General features: G+C 40.8%; 1 protein-coding gene across 1 annotated transcript in view; it reads left to right on the top strand.

Annotated features, from left to right (window-relative positions):
• FLT1 (fms related receptor tyrosine kinase 1) overlaps positions 1 to 18,615 on the top strand; it is a 227,179-nt gene that overhangs the window by 156,866 nt on the left and 51,698 nt on the right. The window contains exon 16 of the mRNA XM_066369267.1: positions 9,650 to 9,756. Coding sequence (XP_066225364.1) covers positions 9,650 to 9,756 — 107 coding nt within the window. The remainder of the gene's footprint in view (positions 1 to 9,649; positions 9,757 to 18,615) is intronic.

Genomic DNA, 18,615 nt, shown 5'->3' with positions numbered 1-18,615 from the left:
ACTTCCTTTGCTTAAAGACTGTAACACTGAGAATTCAGACTCCTTTAAAAGAGAACATCATCCCATTGTTTTACAGGAAATGATTTTGGAGAGTCTCCCAAAAAATCTGAAAGTACTCCACCACAAATTTATGCTTTTCAGAAAAAGTCAAGGGTAAAATTCCCAAATACTCTTAATGATGGTCCTATTTCTTTGTTTTAAAGTATTGTTTCAACTCTTCTGCTTACACAGGGAGAAAGCCATTTATTAAGTATGAATCTCTCTTTAACGCCCCCTTCCTCAAAGGACCATTCATTTATCTCTTAACAAGGACTCCAGACGTGACTATCAGGGAGTAGCCGCAACAGGCCGGGGAGGGGCTGCCATCTGAGGGGGCAGCAGAGAGCAAGGAAGGCTCCTAACCCTCAGTGCAGAAGGTACTTCCCGGTATCCTCACAACAGCCCTGCAGGATACAGAGCAGTTGTTGGCAAACCCAGAGAGGAGTGCAATGACTAACCTCAATCCTACAGCCAGGTACTGGCAGATTTGTGATGGCTCACTCTGGCTCACCACATAGCTGCCCTTCCCTGACAGGTATCTGGACCCACTCCTGTCTGAATGTGGGTGGGCAATGCTGTGAACACAGCTGGGAGGCCTTCCATCTGGGCCTACTCCCTGTTCCATTCAAACCTCCCTTATCTTCCATGTAGATGCTTTCCACCCTGCCCTGTCCTCCAGGATGAACAGCCGAGTCAGATGTTCTCATTCTCTTCTCTACTCTCCCACACCATGGTTCCTGGGTCTTTAGTCAGACTCGTTTTATTCTGCACTTGATTATTAGTCATTGATATACTTTTCATCCCCCAGTAAATGATAAACCATGTTTGACAAATCCTTATATCCTGTACCCATTAGCAAGAGACTAATATTTACTTAGTTATCTTTAGTTTTAAGCACCTAATATACTTATCCTGTTAACATCATAAGAGTCCAAAGAAGGAAACAGTATATTAACTTCAGTCTTCAAATGGGAAGATGGAGACTCAAAGAGGTTAAACTACTTGCCTAAAGCCATACAACGAATAGGCAGTGAAGCTGAGACTTGAACACATGTTTTTGGAAACTATAAGTTTGCATCCTTCTTCCATTCTTCTTGTTTCTGAAGTGCCTTAGAAACTTGTCAGCAAGGCCTTAGCATAAAATTGATCTTTTAACTCAGTTATCCTGTTATTTGGTTTTCTCTCTACCGATGTTTAGATTTCCCACACTGATTCCTTTTCCCACTAACGTTATGCTTTCATAAAAGGTCAGACAAGAATACTGTTGTCGCCCTGGCCGGTTGGCTCAGCGGTAGAGCGTCGGCCTAGCGTGTGGAGGACCCGGGTTCGATTCCCGGCCAGGGCACATAGGAGAAGCGCCCATTTGCTTCTCCACCCCTCCGCCGCGCTTTCCTCTCTGTCTCTCTCTTCCCCTCCCGCAGCCAAGACTCCATTGGAGCAAAGATGGCCCGGGCGCTGGGCATGGCTCTGTGGCCTCTGCCTCAGGCGCTAGAGTGGCTCTGGTCGCAATATGGCGACGCCCAGGATGGGCAGAGCACCCCCCCCTGGGGGGCAGAGCACAGCCCCTGGTGGGCGTGCCGGGTGGATCCCGGTCGGGCGCATGCGGGAGTCTGTCTGACTGTCTCGCCCTGTTTCCAGCTTCAGAAAAAAGAAAAAAAAAAAAAAAAAAAAAAAAAAGAATACTGTTGTCACCGGTAAGTTCTCAAAGTTTTTTATCAGCGTCTATGATTTGCTTTTGAGGAAAGGGAAGATCCTTAACATCTGATCTCTAACATCTCTCAAGATCATCTCTCAGCATCCCAAACAGCCTATCTACTCCTCTAATCCCCCTCCAATACACTCCCAAATCCAGAGTAATCTTTCTAAATGAGTGGTCTTATGGCATGGTGCTTCCTTGCTTCAAATTTTGCAGTCCTTCCTGATGGCCTATGCCCCTCATTCAGCCGTGCAGGTCCTCCATAGGCTCCTCCTCCATCCTTATTCAGAATTGTTCCCTCCGCCAGCACTCCAGCTGGCCTGCACCATTGTGATTCAGGGAACACACTGTGCTCCTCCCAGTCTTCTGCCTCTACTCATCATTTACTTTTGTCTGGGCAGGCTTCCTGCCCATCTTGTTCTCCCCCTGGACTAGCCCATTCATTCTTTAAAATTAGCTCTCTATACACCCAATTACCTACCATGTCATTGTTTCCCCCTGGGCTCCCATGGCACTTGACATGCCCCTGTAATGCAATGCTTATCATTGCCTATTACTCACTTTACCATCCCAGAGCACTCGGTAAAGGTCTGTTGGAGTCATCTATTTAGAAAACCACCACTCAATATCTGAAAAGAAGAAATACACCAATATATTGTTTGGGGCAAAAGAGATAAGTCCAATTCAATTAGTTATTAACAACTTATTTATTTGCCAAGAATTATGCAAGATATGGAAGTGTAAACCATGATAGACTACCCTCAGTGGTCTTTGAAGACCTAGTTGGAAGGAGAGTCAGGTGCATAGAAACGATTAGAACCAGGTTAATAAACATTTGTGTGCCTCCTGAGGGCAAAGTGGAAACACTAGTTTGTATAAAACAGACTACATAATGCTGCTAACAAGGTCTAAAGATGTTCATAGAGCAAAAAAGATGTGGTGACCTGGCCTCTAGAGGAGGCCTTCTTTGATGATGGATTGCCAAGATAAGTAAGGCAGGACAAGGACTGCAATTTATGAAGCAACTTTGGACCTTCTACATCAATATCCTCTTTCCTATCGTATTTCCTATTGTCCAGTCCAGTGGTTCTCAAAGTGTGCGCCAGGGTGCACTGGTGCACCCTAGAAGATTTTGAGGTGCGCCCTATGGTATTCCAGAGAAATATGTGCCTGTTGGGGACCAAAAAACCAACAGGGATTTTGGAGTTTAGATTTCAGGGGGACAGAGGTGTGGGGAATTGGCTGTAAATTGACAGTCTGCCCAACCCCCCACCTCACTTGCCTGATTAGGTTGCAAAAGACTGTTAAGCTGTGGTGCTGGATTGTTTACACTACCCCCATGTTCCCCGGAAAGACTGGAGGCAAGTTTCTTCTATCCTTTGGTGTAAAGTTAAGATGAAATGTATGGTGGGGGTTTTCTGCACTCAACACAATTAAGAGTGAAAAGAGAGGAATTCTTCAATGTATTGATGAGGAAATGAGAGTTTGCCTTTCAAATATATACCCAAACATTGAAGAAACCGCTAGGACACATCAGGCTCATGTTTCTCATAAACACAAGAATGAAAAAACTTAACACATTTATGCCAGGACCTGCCAAGTTTACTAAATCTTACTAAGAATGTATCTATATATATAAAAAGATAACTTTTTTGTCATTTTTTTCTTTTAACCCCTCTTTTTTATGAATTCTAAAAAGCATAACAAAAAATATAACATAAAAATGTTTTTTAATGTCAGAGTAAATTTAATTTTGTTGTATTTATTTCATTTAATTATCATAAAAGCACGCCTGGACTTTATATTTTTTTCTTTAATATTTGACTAAATTATTATAACATATTTCTCAGAAATTTGTATATAGTGCACCTACAATTATTTGTAGGATTTTAAATGCACCCCAACTTCAAAAATTTGAGAACTACTGGTCTAGTCCATTGCATTTTATGAGGAATCTGCACTTTCGATTCATGATCTCTTTTCCCTCACATGGCATTAATTTTTAATATCACTTAGAGAAATATATAGTATAGTTTACAATATGGCTGTAGACACTATATATGCACACACAATATATATATATTCTTCTTTTTACTGGTTATTGCCCCCTAAATGCCATACTTTTCTGAGTTTTTGTGTCTGCTTTTCATAGCTTTTTCTGCCTTCTCCCTTACTCTCTTTTATAACTTTTTGCTTCTGTTTTAAAAGTAATGGCTGTATTCAAACTTTCTATTTAAAAATTGTGGTTAGCTGAGAAAACAGATGACCTGATCTGCAATCAGCAAGCACTGTACCCATCTGTAAGCAAAGCATAAATAGGTGGAAACATAGTCTTAATAGGGTAACGATGAAACAGTGCAAGAAAGTGAGGATGTTTAGTCTAAAAAGAAGACAGCTTGGGCTGACACACTTGTTTCCTTCAAATATCTATCAAGCTGTCAGACTGGGGACAGCTGTAACTTGTTCTGTGACACACTGAAGGACAGACCAAGGAAGGGAGATGGTGGAGAAGTTTCAAGGAAGCAGGTCTCAGCTCTTTTTAAGAATATCTATCAATTTGAGTAGGAAAATGTTTTGAAAGTTGATAATATTGTGTACCTTAGGAATTAGATACCACCTTGAATGAAAGTACTTTGGGCACACTGAATAAAAATTTGATTTTTGGATGCTCTTCAGATCAGTTGAATGCAGTACCTGCTTAGTAATTTTATCACTGAAATTAGACCTCTGCCCTAGGTCTAAAGCATTCTTCTCTGGTGCCTGTGAAATGTTCCCTGGCATTAGACTGATTTCCTAATGTATGCAGACTGACCCTTCCCACTGACCTACCTTGTCAGGCTGAGTTAGGAAATGAAACCAGGAGAGTAAGTTGTGTCTGTGGCTATGTTTAACAGATTTAAAGAGGTTCATGAATTAGCCAGGAAGGAAACTGTCTGCTCTTTTTATTTTCTTTGAGAAAGGATTCTTATACTCATAGATAAAACAATGTGTTATTTTTGTATCTGAAAAGGATGAGTGGACTGCAGAGTTAAAGTAGCTTCTTTAAATAATGGTTGGTCTTGTTTGGTTTGTACTGCACGTCAGCACACCTGGAGCTCTCAAAGGGGAAGTTTTAATATTAAAAATAACAACACCAAAACTGTTACTAACCAAAATAATTTCTGAAATTGACATAGCATTCAAGAGCTCCTGGAATTCAATGGGACTGTTGCAATGAAAGTGTGGTGCATTTTCACCCAAGGACTTAAGATAAACTATATTTTATAATTATCATTGCAAGTAATAATCACAATATGTATAAATACATTCTTATAACAGACTTCTGCCTTGCTATTGAGATGCTATTTTGACAGCATTTATAATTACACAGGTGAAAACAACTTGAAGAATAAGCATCATTTTAAACAGTTTTAGAAAATTTTATTTAGAAAAATTAAATTAACAGGGTGACAAGTTTTAAACATTTTTTGAGGGTGACTGGCAGATACAAAGTTACTGCAAGCACAAGAATGAACGGGCATTGAGTGTGTCATTTGTCAATTTTGTACCCAATAATTGCACATGAACACATTTTGGGAAAGGCTCGCACAGCAGGAAGTATACACTATGTTCTTTAATAGAATTCCAAAAGAAAAGACTAGAAAAAGATCAAACCCAAATTGTCTGGAATGTCCAGTCCTTCTTTTGTCACCCTCCCAGCTTCCGGTCTTCATTTCTCCCCATCCTTGGCCAGCCTCCACCTCAGCTGCTCTCTTCCTGAACCCTGCCTCCACCTTCACTCCCATGGCTCTCCCGGCCCCTCGGAGGATGTGATAAACTCATTCACATGATGATGTTGGTGATTGATCTTACTCCTCTCATGGGTGTTGGTGATTTGAAGAGGTTTCCCAAGGACAGAACAGTGCTCAAAACAGAGCTGAACTGGCTGCCCACTAATTTTACACAGGAGGGCTGGGGATTGGATATGGCTGCTTGTTAAACTGCAAATCTACAACGACATAAAGCTGACCTCAATCAAGAATTCAAAAAATGGTGATGGAATTCAGTCATAGTATCTTATACTTATTGAACATGAAGTACAGTTTTTAAAGCATATAGTATGCATTAACCTCCTTAACATTTGCAATAATCCAATCAGGATATTTTCCTATTTACAGATGGGAATCCGAGGCTCACAGGGGTTTTGGACTTCGTGCAAAGTTACTAAGCTAGAAGGTGGCAGAGCTCAGAACTGGGTCCATGTGAACCATTCGGTGCTTCACCTCTCAGCTGTAAGGCCGCAGAGCCTGGTGGGGAAGAGGCCCCACGCTAGAGCAGGATGTGTCACTTCTTGTGACAAGGTGCGTCACTTCTTGTGAACTATGTAACCTTGGGCAAATTACCAACCTTCTTGGTGCTTCAGTTTGCTCATCTACAAAATGGATGTTAGGAGTGGTAATACAACCTTATAGGGTTGTTGTAAGAATTCTCACATTTAAAATAGTGTCTCTCAGATAATGGCAACTTTTAAAATATTACTTAACACCATTATTTGTTAATATGATAAACCAAATCCCATTTCAACAAAACCTTCTGTACTTACTGTGTTTTCCTAGACTAACCAGTGAGTCACCCAAATGGTTCTCTGAGCCTTCAAATTCCTATTTGACCTAAGGATTTAATTTGGTGCAACGAAAGTATGTTACAGAACTGATGGCACATAAGACTGATTTTGAATACCTTTACCCAAACTTACTCTTGAAAATATAACTTCAAATATAATCCCAATACAGGGTCTCCATACATCACTCTCCTCAAAAAGGGCTCCAAATTGGTGTACAGAGATTCCTTAAAAGTTTCATAAATAGCATGAAGGCCAATTTTTTTATTTTTTTTTTATTTTAATTTATTCATTTTAGAGAAGAGGAGGGGAGAGAGGGGGGGAGGAGCAGGAATCATCAACTCCCATATGTGCCTTGACCGGGCAAGCCAGGGTTTTGAACCGGCAATCTCAGTGTTTCCAGGTTGACGCTTTCTCCACTGCGCCACCACAGATCAGGCTGAAGGCCAATTTTAATATTGCAATAAGCCTCAGAAAATTACACCAGTTTGAAACCACACACCACATGGGAATAATGCCCCTGTGCTAATTCCTAGTCATTGTCAAATCCCACCCACATCTCCCCTGGCCTCCTTTCCCTTCCGTGTGTAGCTGGGCTGTCTCATGCACTGAACTCATCAGCTGTCACAGCAGGTTGACGCTGGCTCTCATCACACTGGTGGGTGGATATTTAACCTGTGAGAAAGCATCCAAGAGCTGTATAGGAAGAGAGGTTGCTGACTTAAGTCAGTTCTCCAGCCTAATGGATACTCTCCAAATAAAGACAGAGATTGCGCTGTCAAAGCAGATAAAGCATGGGTGCTACATTACATCTTGTAGAATTTTCATTTTAGTATTCAGTAAACAAGAATCAATTAAATCAGACTTTCCTTTTCAATAAGTTCATCTTGAAGATGGTTTAAATGGGTTGATTCTTTAAATGTGTACGTGCATACAAACACATGCGAATTTTGCCTGAGTGAGGATTGTGGAATTACTCAACCGACCTTAGTCCACCTCTGGATGTGGCCTCAGTTTCTGGGAAGCTTACTGCAGTAGAGAAACAGCAAAGGCTAAAGCACAGAGGGGCAGAAGGGCCAGCATATTTAAGAAACTACAAGTATTCTAATGTGACTGGGGTATGTGGGAGGTCAGGAAGTGAACGCTGAGGAGATAGAAAAGGTGGCACACATAGGATCTAAGGATTTTTTATCCTGACAATGGGGGGGGGGCAGTGGCAAAGATAGAATTCAGGCAGAGGAGTCATAGAATTAAATCTGTGATTTAGGAAGGTCACTCTGGCTAGAGTGGAGGCAAGACAGGAAGGCATCAAGGCTGGTTAGGAAGCTAATGCAGGTGTCCAGGTGAGAACTGATGAGGTCTCAGCTCAGGCAGGGATTGTGTGAGGATGGACAGGATGATAATTTCATGAGCCATGGAAGTAGAATGGGCAGAACCTTGTGATGTATAGGATAGAGAAAAATGCTGATTTCCCCTCTAAACTGAACGATACACTGCAGGGACAACAGCCAACAGGAAGTCCGTGGATTTGGTGGCTGAATGGATAAGAGAGAAGAAGGAAGAGGCTCTGGTTTCTAGCTCATGTGTTTGGTGTTGTTCAGGGCAGAAAGCCCTACACAGATGCTCAGAGTCTGTGGTCTGGTCCTGTCTTAGACCTTGCATTACACTGGCATCAGCCCCTATCATTTCCTGACTCTGGGTTTCCACTTATCTTTTCCCTCTGCCTTATTATGCCCCTCCTGTCTTCATCTCTTTAGGTCAGATCCATTTCAAATGTCACCTCTTCCAAAAGTGTTAGGTTCCCTCAACCTCAGATACTCTTTTTATCTAATTTCTTTGTATTTGCCTTAAGTCTCTTGGCTTGGTGTGTGATTGAGTACCCTAAGAAGGACAACTTGCCTTTATTCATCTTCCTGTCCCCTCCAGCTGGAACCTAAGGATTCAGACATCTTTGTTGAATTGAAATCAAGAGCCAACAAGACGACATACTCCTCTAAGAGATGGGAATTTATTGCCACCAACTTCATTGAGTTGTTGTGATGGCTCGGCACGTAAGAGCTCAATAAATGATACCATCCACACCGTCATTTCTAAAAAGAATAAATTTTAATTCTTTTTGACCTGACTTAATACTAAGCCTCTGCCTCCTTTTAATGAAGTTAAAGGATAAGGACATTACTTCAGGAATTCCTGGGAAGTTGCTCACTTGGGCCACTATTAATAATAAATAGAAAACAGGCCCTGGCCAGTTGGTTCAGTGAATAGAGCATCAGCCTGGCATATGTGTGCCCCAGGTTCGATTCCCAGTCAGGACACACAAGAGAAGCAACCATCTGCTTCTCTCCCCCTTCTCTCTCTCTTCCCCTCCTGCAACCAGTGACTCAATTGGTTTGAGAGGCCCCAGGCGCTGAGGATAGCTCAGTTGATTCAAGCATCAGCCCGACAAGGGTTGCTGGGTGGGTCCTAGTTGGGGGGCATACAAGAGTCTGTCTCATTATCTCCTCTCCTCTCACTTAAAATAATAATAATAATAATAATAATAATAATAATAATAATAAAGTAGAAAACAACTGTTCTAGCCCACTGGGGCTTTCCTTTACAAACCCCAAAAAGTTCCTCTCTGAGGCTCCTCTTGAATACTCTAGGCCTTTGGGAAACAGTGCTCAGCTTTGATCTCTGTGGTTCTGGGAAATGAGGTGATTGGGAGAATACCACTCTGGCAACTACTTCTCACTTGGCCCCTGCAGGCTGACCATTGAGAAGGGCAGAAATGAGCCTTAGCAGAGGGAGCAGGATGTGGCTGACTGCGCCTGGTGTGCCAAAACGGGAGCCAGCAATTTGACAGCTCTTGAGTTCTATTTTTATTCTTAAAATCTACTTTGAAGAATTTTGTGAGTCCTAAAAGAGCCCTTTTATGCCTTTTTTTTTTCTTTAGAAGTTCCTCTAAAACCCATTAGGGAGATTTAACATAATCCAAACTTAGCACTTTAATGGTCTTTTGTTCCTGCTGTAATTTTTCCCCCATTTTAAATTTCTTCTCTGATTTTTAATTAGCTATTACTGGCATTATGATGTTTGCAAACTCCACAGCAAAATTTCTGGAAAGACTTCATTGATGTGTGAGTTTATGTTGACAAGATCGTGGCCCCTGCCTGGGTCAGAGGGAAGGGCAGAGCTATACAAACTCTTGCGCCAACAGATTGCGTTCACCATGATGGGCCTTTTAGGGACACTGGACCTCTTTTATAAAATCGCAGAGACCCTGAATTTGAGAGTTGCTGCTTAGCACCATCTTGGTATTTCTGTCTTTCCAGGAACCTTGGACAAGTCAAACCTGGAGCTAATCACTCTGACATGCACCTGTGTGGCTGCAACCCTCTTCTGGCTCCTGTTAACTCTCTTTATACGAAAACTGAAAAGGGTAAGAAAATTTCAGATAAGTTCTGTGCTCCTTGTTAAATAGTATTCTAAAATTCTCACCTGATGTCCGTAACAGGCACTAAACAAATGTTAGACCCTCTCCTTCCCCTTACCTCCGGTTCCTACCTCTGACCTGGGCAAAATTGGAAAATGAATCATTAAAATGGCTTTCTTGGCCCTAGTTGGTGGCTCAATAGAGAGAATGTCAGCCTGAGTATGGATGTCCTTGTCAGGGAGGCAAGGAGAAGTGACCATCTGCTTCTCCTCACCCCCCTCTCCCCTTTCTCTCCCTCTTCCCCTCCTGCAGCCAGTGGCTTTGAATGGTTTGAGCGTGGCTCTGGGCACTGAAGATGGCTCCATTGGAGTGCATCAGCCTCAGGCACTAAAAATGGCTCGGTTCTTGAACATTGTCCCCAGATGGAGTTGCCAGGTGGATCCCAGTTGGGGCACATGCAAGAGTCTGCCTGACTATTTTCCTTCATCTCAACTAATATATGATCTACCGGAAAGTTCTGTCCATTTCTATCACAACAAGTTTCGACACGTAAGCACATGTTTATTTGGCACATGTGTGCCTCTCTATTTTTATCACTTAATGTATACATACTGACGTAGCAAATTAACTAAAACAAAGTTGATTCACGTTAGTCTTATGTGTGAAGCGATAGTGTACCCATGGCTACTGATAAATTTCATTTACGCCACTGTAATTTTTACGAATTTCAACAAGGAAGAAATGCTACAGAAGCATGTCTATCACGTCCACCATATTCCCCGGACTTAGCACCCTCCGACTATCACTTGTTTTTGTCCTTACAAAATTTTTTGAAGGGCAAAAAATTCAAAAATGAAGAAGATATCAAACAAGCAATGGTTCAATTTTTTGCATCAAAAGATAAAACATTTTTCAAAAATAGGATATACAAATTGCCCTCATGCTGGCAAGAAATCATTAATAATAATGGCAATTATATTATTTAATAAAGTTTATTGACAGTAAGAAAAATTTGTATTTTGGCCCTGGCTGGTTGGCTCAGCGGTAGAGCGTCGGCCTGGTGTGCAGGAGTCCCGGGTTCGATTCCCGGCTAGGGCACACAGGAGAAGCGCCCATTTGCTTCTCCACCCCTCCCCCTCTCCTTCCTCTCTGTCTCTCTCTTCCCCTCCCGCAGCCGAGGCTCCATTGGAGCAAAGATGGCCCGGGCGCTGGGGATGGCTCTGTGGCCTCTGCCTCAGGCGCTAGAATGGCTCTGAATGCAGCAGAGCGATGCCCCAGAGGGGCAGAACATCGCCCCCTGGTGGGCATGCCGGGTGGATCCTGGTCGGGTGCATGCAGGAGTCTGTCTGACTGCCTCCCTGTTTCCAGCTTCGGAAAAATGAAAAAATAAAAAGAAAAATTAAAAATAAAATTAAAAAAGAAAAATTTGTATTTTGTTTTATTCCAAAAACGGACAGAACTTTCCGGTAGACCATATATGTGTGTATGTGTGTGTGTGTGTGTGTGTGTGTGTGTGTGTGTATCGAGAGAGAGAGAGAGAGAGAGAGAGAATGTGAGATATTCAGAAGAAAAGCTAGAGCAATAGACCGATAAATATTTCCCAGGGACAGAAAGGATATTTTTTATATAAAAATATGTAATAAAGTCTTTCACTTAAATTCAGCATGAGACCTATGAATCCTTAGTTTTCTTAACCTCATTCTCTGCCAAGGAGCAAAAAAAAAAAAAAGCAAAACAAAGACCCAGTTCTGACTTGTCCTGCACAGCATGGAAACACAAAGACGTGCCCTGCTGTTCCCTACTCCCTGCACCTGTGATAAAATTCAGTTCTGGAGTGTGAGCATCAGGCTGTAATTCAGGACATCAGGTTTCTGTAATTTGGACTATAGCACGACTTTCTTCTCTGAAGTTTGGTGGGTAAAGAGCCAACACTCATTCATTCATTCCAGCCTCACATATTTACTGAGTGCCTGCTCTATGCAGAGTGCCAGGCTCCGTAAGGCTCTCTGATGACAGGGTGTAGCAAATGCTACAGTGTACAGTCTAGGGCTTTAATCAAATACACAGAAAATGCAAAGTATAACTAGAATGAGTTGATTAAAAGATGATAAGGGGTGTGGTCAGGCAAAGAAGGAGGGGAAAGCATTGCAGGCAGAGAGGAGCGTCTGTGAGGCTGGAGCAGGTCGGAGGGACACCGTGAGAATGAGTGGCTGACAGAGGGCCAGTGTGGTTGCAGGGTAGAGAAAAGCATGAAGTATGGCAGGAGAGGAGAGGCAAGGCTATGATGTCTGACCAGGCAAGGCTTTAGGCTACACTAAAGAATTTAGTCTTGTTCTAGAGGTAATAGGGAGCCTTGGAGCAGGGAGGAGGGTTGTGAAGCAAAGGCAGGTGATTATAAGTGTGAGAAATTGGTCAGAGAAATGGTGGTATGAGGGACATTCCTGATCTCTCCCCTTGAAATTTCAACAAATTCAACAAATAAACACAGAGAAAAAAAACTGTAGGAGCACCCAAAATTTACACACACCAGATAAAGGTTTGATTGTGTGAAAAAGTGACTGAATATATAAGATGGAGGAAGGGGCATTTCGCTTTCCTCGCTGACTTTTTTTTTTGTATTTTTCTGAAGTTGGAAATGGGGAGGCAGTCAGACAGACTCCCACATGCGCCAGACCAGGATCCACCCAGCATGCCCACCAGGGGGTGATGCTCTGCCCCTCTGGGGCATTGCTCTGTTGCGACCAGAGCCATTCTAGCACCTGAGGCAGAGGCCACAGAGCCATCCTCAACGCCCGGGCCAACTTTGCTCCAATGGAGCCTCGGCTGCAGGAGGGGAAGAGAGACAGAGATAAAGGAGAGGGGGAGGGGTGGAGAAGCAGATGGGCGCTTCTCCTGTGTGCCCTGGCCGGGAATCGAACCCGGGACTCCTGCACGCCAGGCCGATGCTCTACCACTGAGCCAAACGGCCAGGGCTCCTCACTGATTTGAGGTAGGGGCACTTTTGATTGAAGCCAGGTGAAGAGGAAAGACTGAGATAGCGAGGAGGGAGCTGAGTTAGAGTAGGCATCCAAACAAAAGAAAGAATACACTGACTCTGCCTGAGATCGCGGGTGCTGGGCACACTCACGTGCAGTGGGATCCACCTAAAATTACCAGCACAGGGTTCCCGCATGGGCCGGCGCCAGCATCTTTGTGCATTCCCAACTCCACAATCACCTGTGCTGTGCTAGCGGCTCCACCTAACATCACCAGTGCCAGAAGCGAGTGGGCATGCACATGGGCTGAGTACTTAGCCGAAGATTATCAATGCTAGGCAGTTTCATGGGCACCAGCATCTTTGGGCATTCCCAGCTCCACGATCTCCAGCGCCAGGCATATGCACAGCCAAGACCCTCAGTCTGAGAATGCCTGCGCTATGCACCTGAATAGCGGCTACATCCATCTGTGTGCATTGCTGGAGTCATGGGAGCTGGACACATACACAGCCTGTGGTGGGCTACCAAGCAGCACAAGCAGGAAAAGCTCATGGAGATTGAAACCGTGGGACACTGAAACATGCTAGATATGCCCACTGGCCCATAGAATTTTGCCTATGTGTAACAGAAAGGCAAAATTCGCAGTGGCTCTGGTTCCCACTGCCTTGCCCAGAACTGTGCTTTGAGCGGTGCTGGAAGGGGGACCTGGCTGTGCAAAGGTTCCCTTGCTGCAAGGACAGTAGCTGAGGTGGACCCCACAGTTAAATCTCCAGGTTGCTAGCTCCAGTGGGAGGGATGTGTGAAGAGGTGCCTGGAAAACTAAGACTGACATTGATAGAGCCAGATAATTAATTGCAAAGCCCTAACAAGCCCCACCTGCCAACAGGACTGAGGCCCAGCCTACGTCATTACCACAGCGACACACCAGCAAACCTCTGCCCAAGAGCCTCACAGAGGCAAAAACTTGTAGTACAGCACCACCTGCCAAGAAAAGGAAGAAGATACATCTCAAAACCAGAAAAAATTTATATTTTTAAATGCTTTTTATCTTCTTTCCTTTTTCTTTTTTTTATTATTTTCCTTTTGAACTACATTATCCATTGTTGTTACATTTCTCATTCTTGTTTTTTGTGAAGGTTCATTTCAGAAAACTTTACTTCATTTTTTTTCTCTTTTTTTATACTTTGTTTTTTGTCCTTTCTTTCTCTTTATTCTCCCTTCTTGTTTCTTCTCCTTTATCTTCTTCTTCTTCTTCTTTTATTGCTCTGATCCAAACATCATTTATAATCAAATTATTATATTTTGGACTCATATTTTTCTTTGTGGAATTCTGCTTGTTTTTCACTTCATTTTTTCTCTCTTTTATGATCTCTCCTCAGTTTCTGATTCTTGTTCTCTGTAGTTTCTGTCCCACTTATCATTATAGAATTTTCATTTTTTTACTGTATTTTTTCAACTCTTATTTTATTTTCTTAATTATCTCTTATTAGTGTTATGCCATTGAGGAAAAAGAAATCAAATATCATGGATACAAAAGACAGAGATGTAGCTCAGATATGATGAAAAATCTCTAAAAAAAATTTTTAATTACTTGGAAACCTTGGAGTTAAATAACAGGGAATTCAAAATTGAAGTTCTAAAAGTAGTGAAATACAAGAAAGCTCTAAAAGGCAATTTAGTGAGCTCAAAAACAATTTAATGGACAAAAAGAATACTTCATCAAGGAAATTGAAACTATAAAAAGGAAGCAAACAAAGATGAAAAACTAAATTCATGAATTGAAAAATGAGATGACAAGCTTAGCTAATAGAACAGGCCAGATAGAAGAGAGAATTAGTGACATAGAAGACAGGCAACTACAGATACTACAGAGAGAAGAGGAGAGAGACTCATGAATTTTAAAAAATGAGAAAGTCCTACAAGAATTGTCTGATCGATCAGAAAGAGCAATATAAGAATAATTAATATATCAGAAGGAGAAGAGAGAGAAAAAGGAATGGAGAACATAATCAAACAAATACTCGATGAGAATTTCCCAAGCCTCTAGAAAGAATTAGAGCCTCAAATTCAAGAAGCAAACAGAACATCGAGTTACCTTAACCCAAACAGACCTACTCCAGGCACATCATAATGAAATTATCACAAATCAATGACAAAGAAATAATCCTCAAGGCAGCCAGAGAAAAGAAGACTACAACATATAAAGGAAGGACCATTAGGTTATCATCAGATTTCTCAGCAGAAATGCTGCAAACTAGAAGAGAGTGGACCCCAATATCTAAAGTTCTGAAAGAGAGGAACTTTCACCCAAGAATACTATATCCATCAAAGCTTTTCTTCAAATATGAAGGGGAAATAAAAAACATCCACAGATATAGAGAAGATGAGGGAATTTATCACCAGAGAACCCCCACTCCAGGAAATACTAGAGGGGGTTATCCAACCAGATACAAAGAACAAAACAAAACAATATCACAAGTAAAAGCTCCAACAAGATCACAATAAAAACAAGAATAATCTGTGACAACAAAAACAAGAAAGGGGAGAAGACAGAAATTAACAGTAGCAAAGGAGGATGGAGTGCAGAAGCACTCATGAGAAAATGGACTACAATGAATATGATATATATTCTTTTAATTACCTAATGGTAACCACCTCTGAAAATACCACTACTGAAACACATGGCTTAAAAAAAGAAGAAACAGAGGAAAGAAGTATGGAATTCAACCAAACAAAGACAAATGACCAAAAAACAAAAGAGAAGAACCAAACAAGAAACACAGCTATCAGAAAGCATTATATAAAATGGCAATAGGAAACCCTCAAGTGTCAATAATTACATTAAACGTAAATAGATTGAACTCACCAATAAAATGACACAGAATAGCAGATTAGATCGAAAAAGAAAATCCAACCGTATGCTGCCTTCAAGAAACACATCTAAGCTACAAGGATAAAAACAGACTTAAAGTGAAAGGCTAAAAAATGTTTCTCCAAGCAAATAATATCCAAAGAAAAGCAGGTATAGCCATACTCATATCTAACAATGCTGAGTACAAGACAACAAAGGTAATCAGAGAAAAAGATGGTCATTTCATAATGATAAAGGGGACATTGAATCAAGAAGACAACACTTCTTAATATATATGCACCAAACCAAGGAGCACCAAAGTATATAAGACATCTACTAACTGATCTAAAATAAAAACCAACAAAAATAAAATCATTCTTGGAGACCTCAATACACCACCGATGTATGTAGATTGTTTATCCAAACAAAAAATTAATAAAGAAATATTGGCCTTAAATGAAACACTAGAACAATTGGATATGAGAGACATCTACAGGACATTTCATCCCCAAACATCAAAGCATATATATTTTTCTCCAGTGTACATAGTACATTCTCAAGAATTGACCATATTTTGGTACACAAAACTAACATCAACAAATTCAGAAAGATTAAAATTGTACCAAGCATATCCTCTGACCATAAAGCTTTGAAACTAGAAATCAACTTCAAAAAATAAGTAAAAAACCCCACAAAAATGTGGAAATTAAATGTACTTCTAAAAAAATGACTGGGCCAAAAAAGAAGAGATCAAAAGATATATACAGACAAATGAAAATGACAACACGACATATCAAAATCTCTGGGGTGCAGCAAAAGCAGTAATAAGAGGGAAGTTCCTATCACTACAGGCCTATTTGAATGAACAAGAGAGAGCCCAAGTAAACAACTTAACATCACATCTTAAGGAATTAGAAAAAGAAGAACAAAGGCAACCCAAAACCAGCAGAAGAAAGGAAATAATAAAAAATTAGAGGAGAAATAAATGAAATAGAGAACAGAAAACTATAGTTCTCCTTGAGAACTAAAACTAGGAGCTGGTTCTTTGAAAAGATCAACAAAATTGACAAATCCTTAGCAAGACTCACTAAGGAAAAAAGAAAAAGGACTCATATAAACAAAATCCAAAATGAAAGAGGAGAAATCACCACAGATATCATAGATATACAAAGGATTCTTTAGAATACTATGAAAAACTATATGCCACCAAATTTAACAATCTAGAAGAAATGGATAAATTTCTAGAACAATATAATCTTCCTAGGCTGAATCATGAAGAAGTAGAAAGCCTAAACATACCCATAAGCAGGGAGGAAAAAGAAACAACTATCATCGCCTGACCTGTGGTGGCGCAGTGGATAAAGCGTTGACCTGGAAATGCTGAGGTCACCGGTTCGAAACCCTGGGCTTGCCTGGTCAAGGCACATATGGGAGTTGATGCTTTCCAGCTCCTCCCCACCTTCTCTCTCTGTCTCTCCCTCTCCTCTCTAAAAAAAAAAAAAAAAAAAAAGAAACAACTATCAAAAACCTCCCAAAAAATAAAAGTTCAGGGCCAGACGGCTATACTAGTGAATTCTATCAAACATTCAAAGAAGAGTTGGTTCTTATCCTACTCAAAGTCTTCAAAAAAATTGAAGAAGAAGCAATACTTCCAAACACATTTTATGAGGCCAACATAACCTTCATACCAAAACCTGGCAAGGACAACACAAAAAAAGAAAACTACCAACCAATATCTCCAATAAATACAGATGCAAAAATCCTAAACGAAATACTAGCAAACCGAATACAACAACACATTAAAAAAATAGTTCACCATGATCAAGTAGGATTCATCCCAGAATCACAAGGATGGTTCAACATATGTAAAACAATTAACATAATACACCATATCAACAACACAAAGAACAAAAACCATATGACCTTATCAATAGATGCAGAAAAGTCATTCGATAAAATACATCATTTTATGTTTAAAACACTCAACAAAATGGGTATAGAAGAAAAATATCTCAACATAATAAAGACCATTTATGACAAACCATCAGCTAACATTATATTAAATGGCAAAAAACTGAAAACTTTTCTTCTAAAATCAGAAACAAGACAAGGTTGCCCACTGTTTCCACTCTTATTCAACGTAGTGCAGGAAGTTCTAGCCAGAGCAATCAGACAAGAGAAAGAAATAAAAGGCATTCACATTGGGAAAGAAGAAGTAAAGTTTTCACTTTTTGCAGATGACATGATCTTGTAGAAAACCGCAAAGACTCCACAGAAAAACTATTAGAAACAATAAACCGATACAGTAAGGTTACAGGATACAAAATTAATATACAGAAGTCTATTGCTTTCTTATATGCCAACAATGAAACTTCAGAAAATGAACTAAAAAAAATAATTCCTTTTACGGTTACAACAACAACAACAAAATACCTAGGCATAAACGTAACAAAGAATATAAAAGACCTATATAATGAAAACTACAAAGCATTGTTAAAGGAAATTGAAAAAGACACAATGAAATGGAAAAATATTCCTTGTTCTTGGTTAAAATAACCATATCACCCAAAGCAATACACAAATTTAATGCAACTTTAACCAAAATTCCAATGTCACTTTTTAAAGATATGGAACAAAAAATCATTAGGTTTATATGGGACCATAAAAAACCCCAAATAGTTGCACAGCGGATAGAGCATTGGACTGGGATGCAGAGGACCCAAGTTCGAGACCACGAGGTCGCCAGCTTGAGCACGGGCTCATCTGGTTTGAGCGAAGCTCACCAGCTTGGTCCCAAGGTCGCTGGCTTGAGCAAGGGGTTATTCCATGGGTCAGGAACCTATGGCTCACGAGCCAGATGTGGCTCTTTTGATGGCTGCATCTGGCTTGCAGACAAATCATTAATAAAAAAATAATGTTAAAAATATAAAACATTCTCATGTATTACAATCCATTCATTTCCTACCGCTCATGTTTAGGGTTGCGGGTGGCTGGAGCCAATCACAGCTGTCCTCTGGGACAGCACCAAATTTTTATTGG

The sequence above is a fragment of the Saccopteryx leptura genome, chromosome 2, assembly GCF_036850995.1.
Source record: "Saccopteryx leptura isolate mSacLep1 chromosome 2, mSacLep1_pri_phased_curated, whole genome shotgun sequence".
NCBI classification, from domain to species: Eukaryota; Metazoa; Chordata; class Mammalia; order Chiroptera; family Emballonuridae; genus Saccopteryx; species Saccopteryx leptura.
The sequence above is the reverse complement of the archived record's forward strand: the minus strand, read 5'-3'. Positions and strand labels throughout refer to the sequence as shown.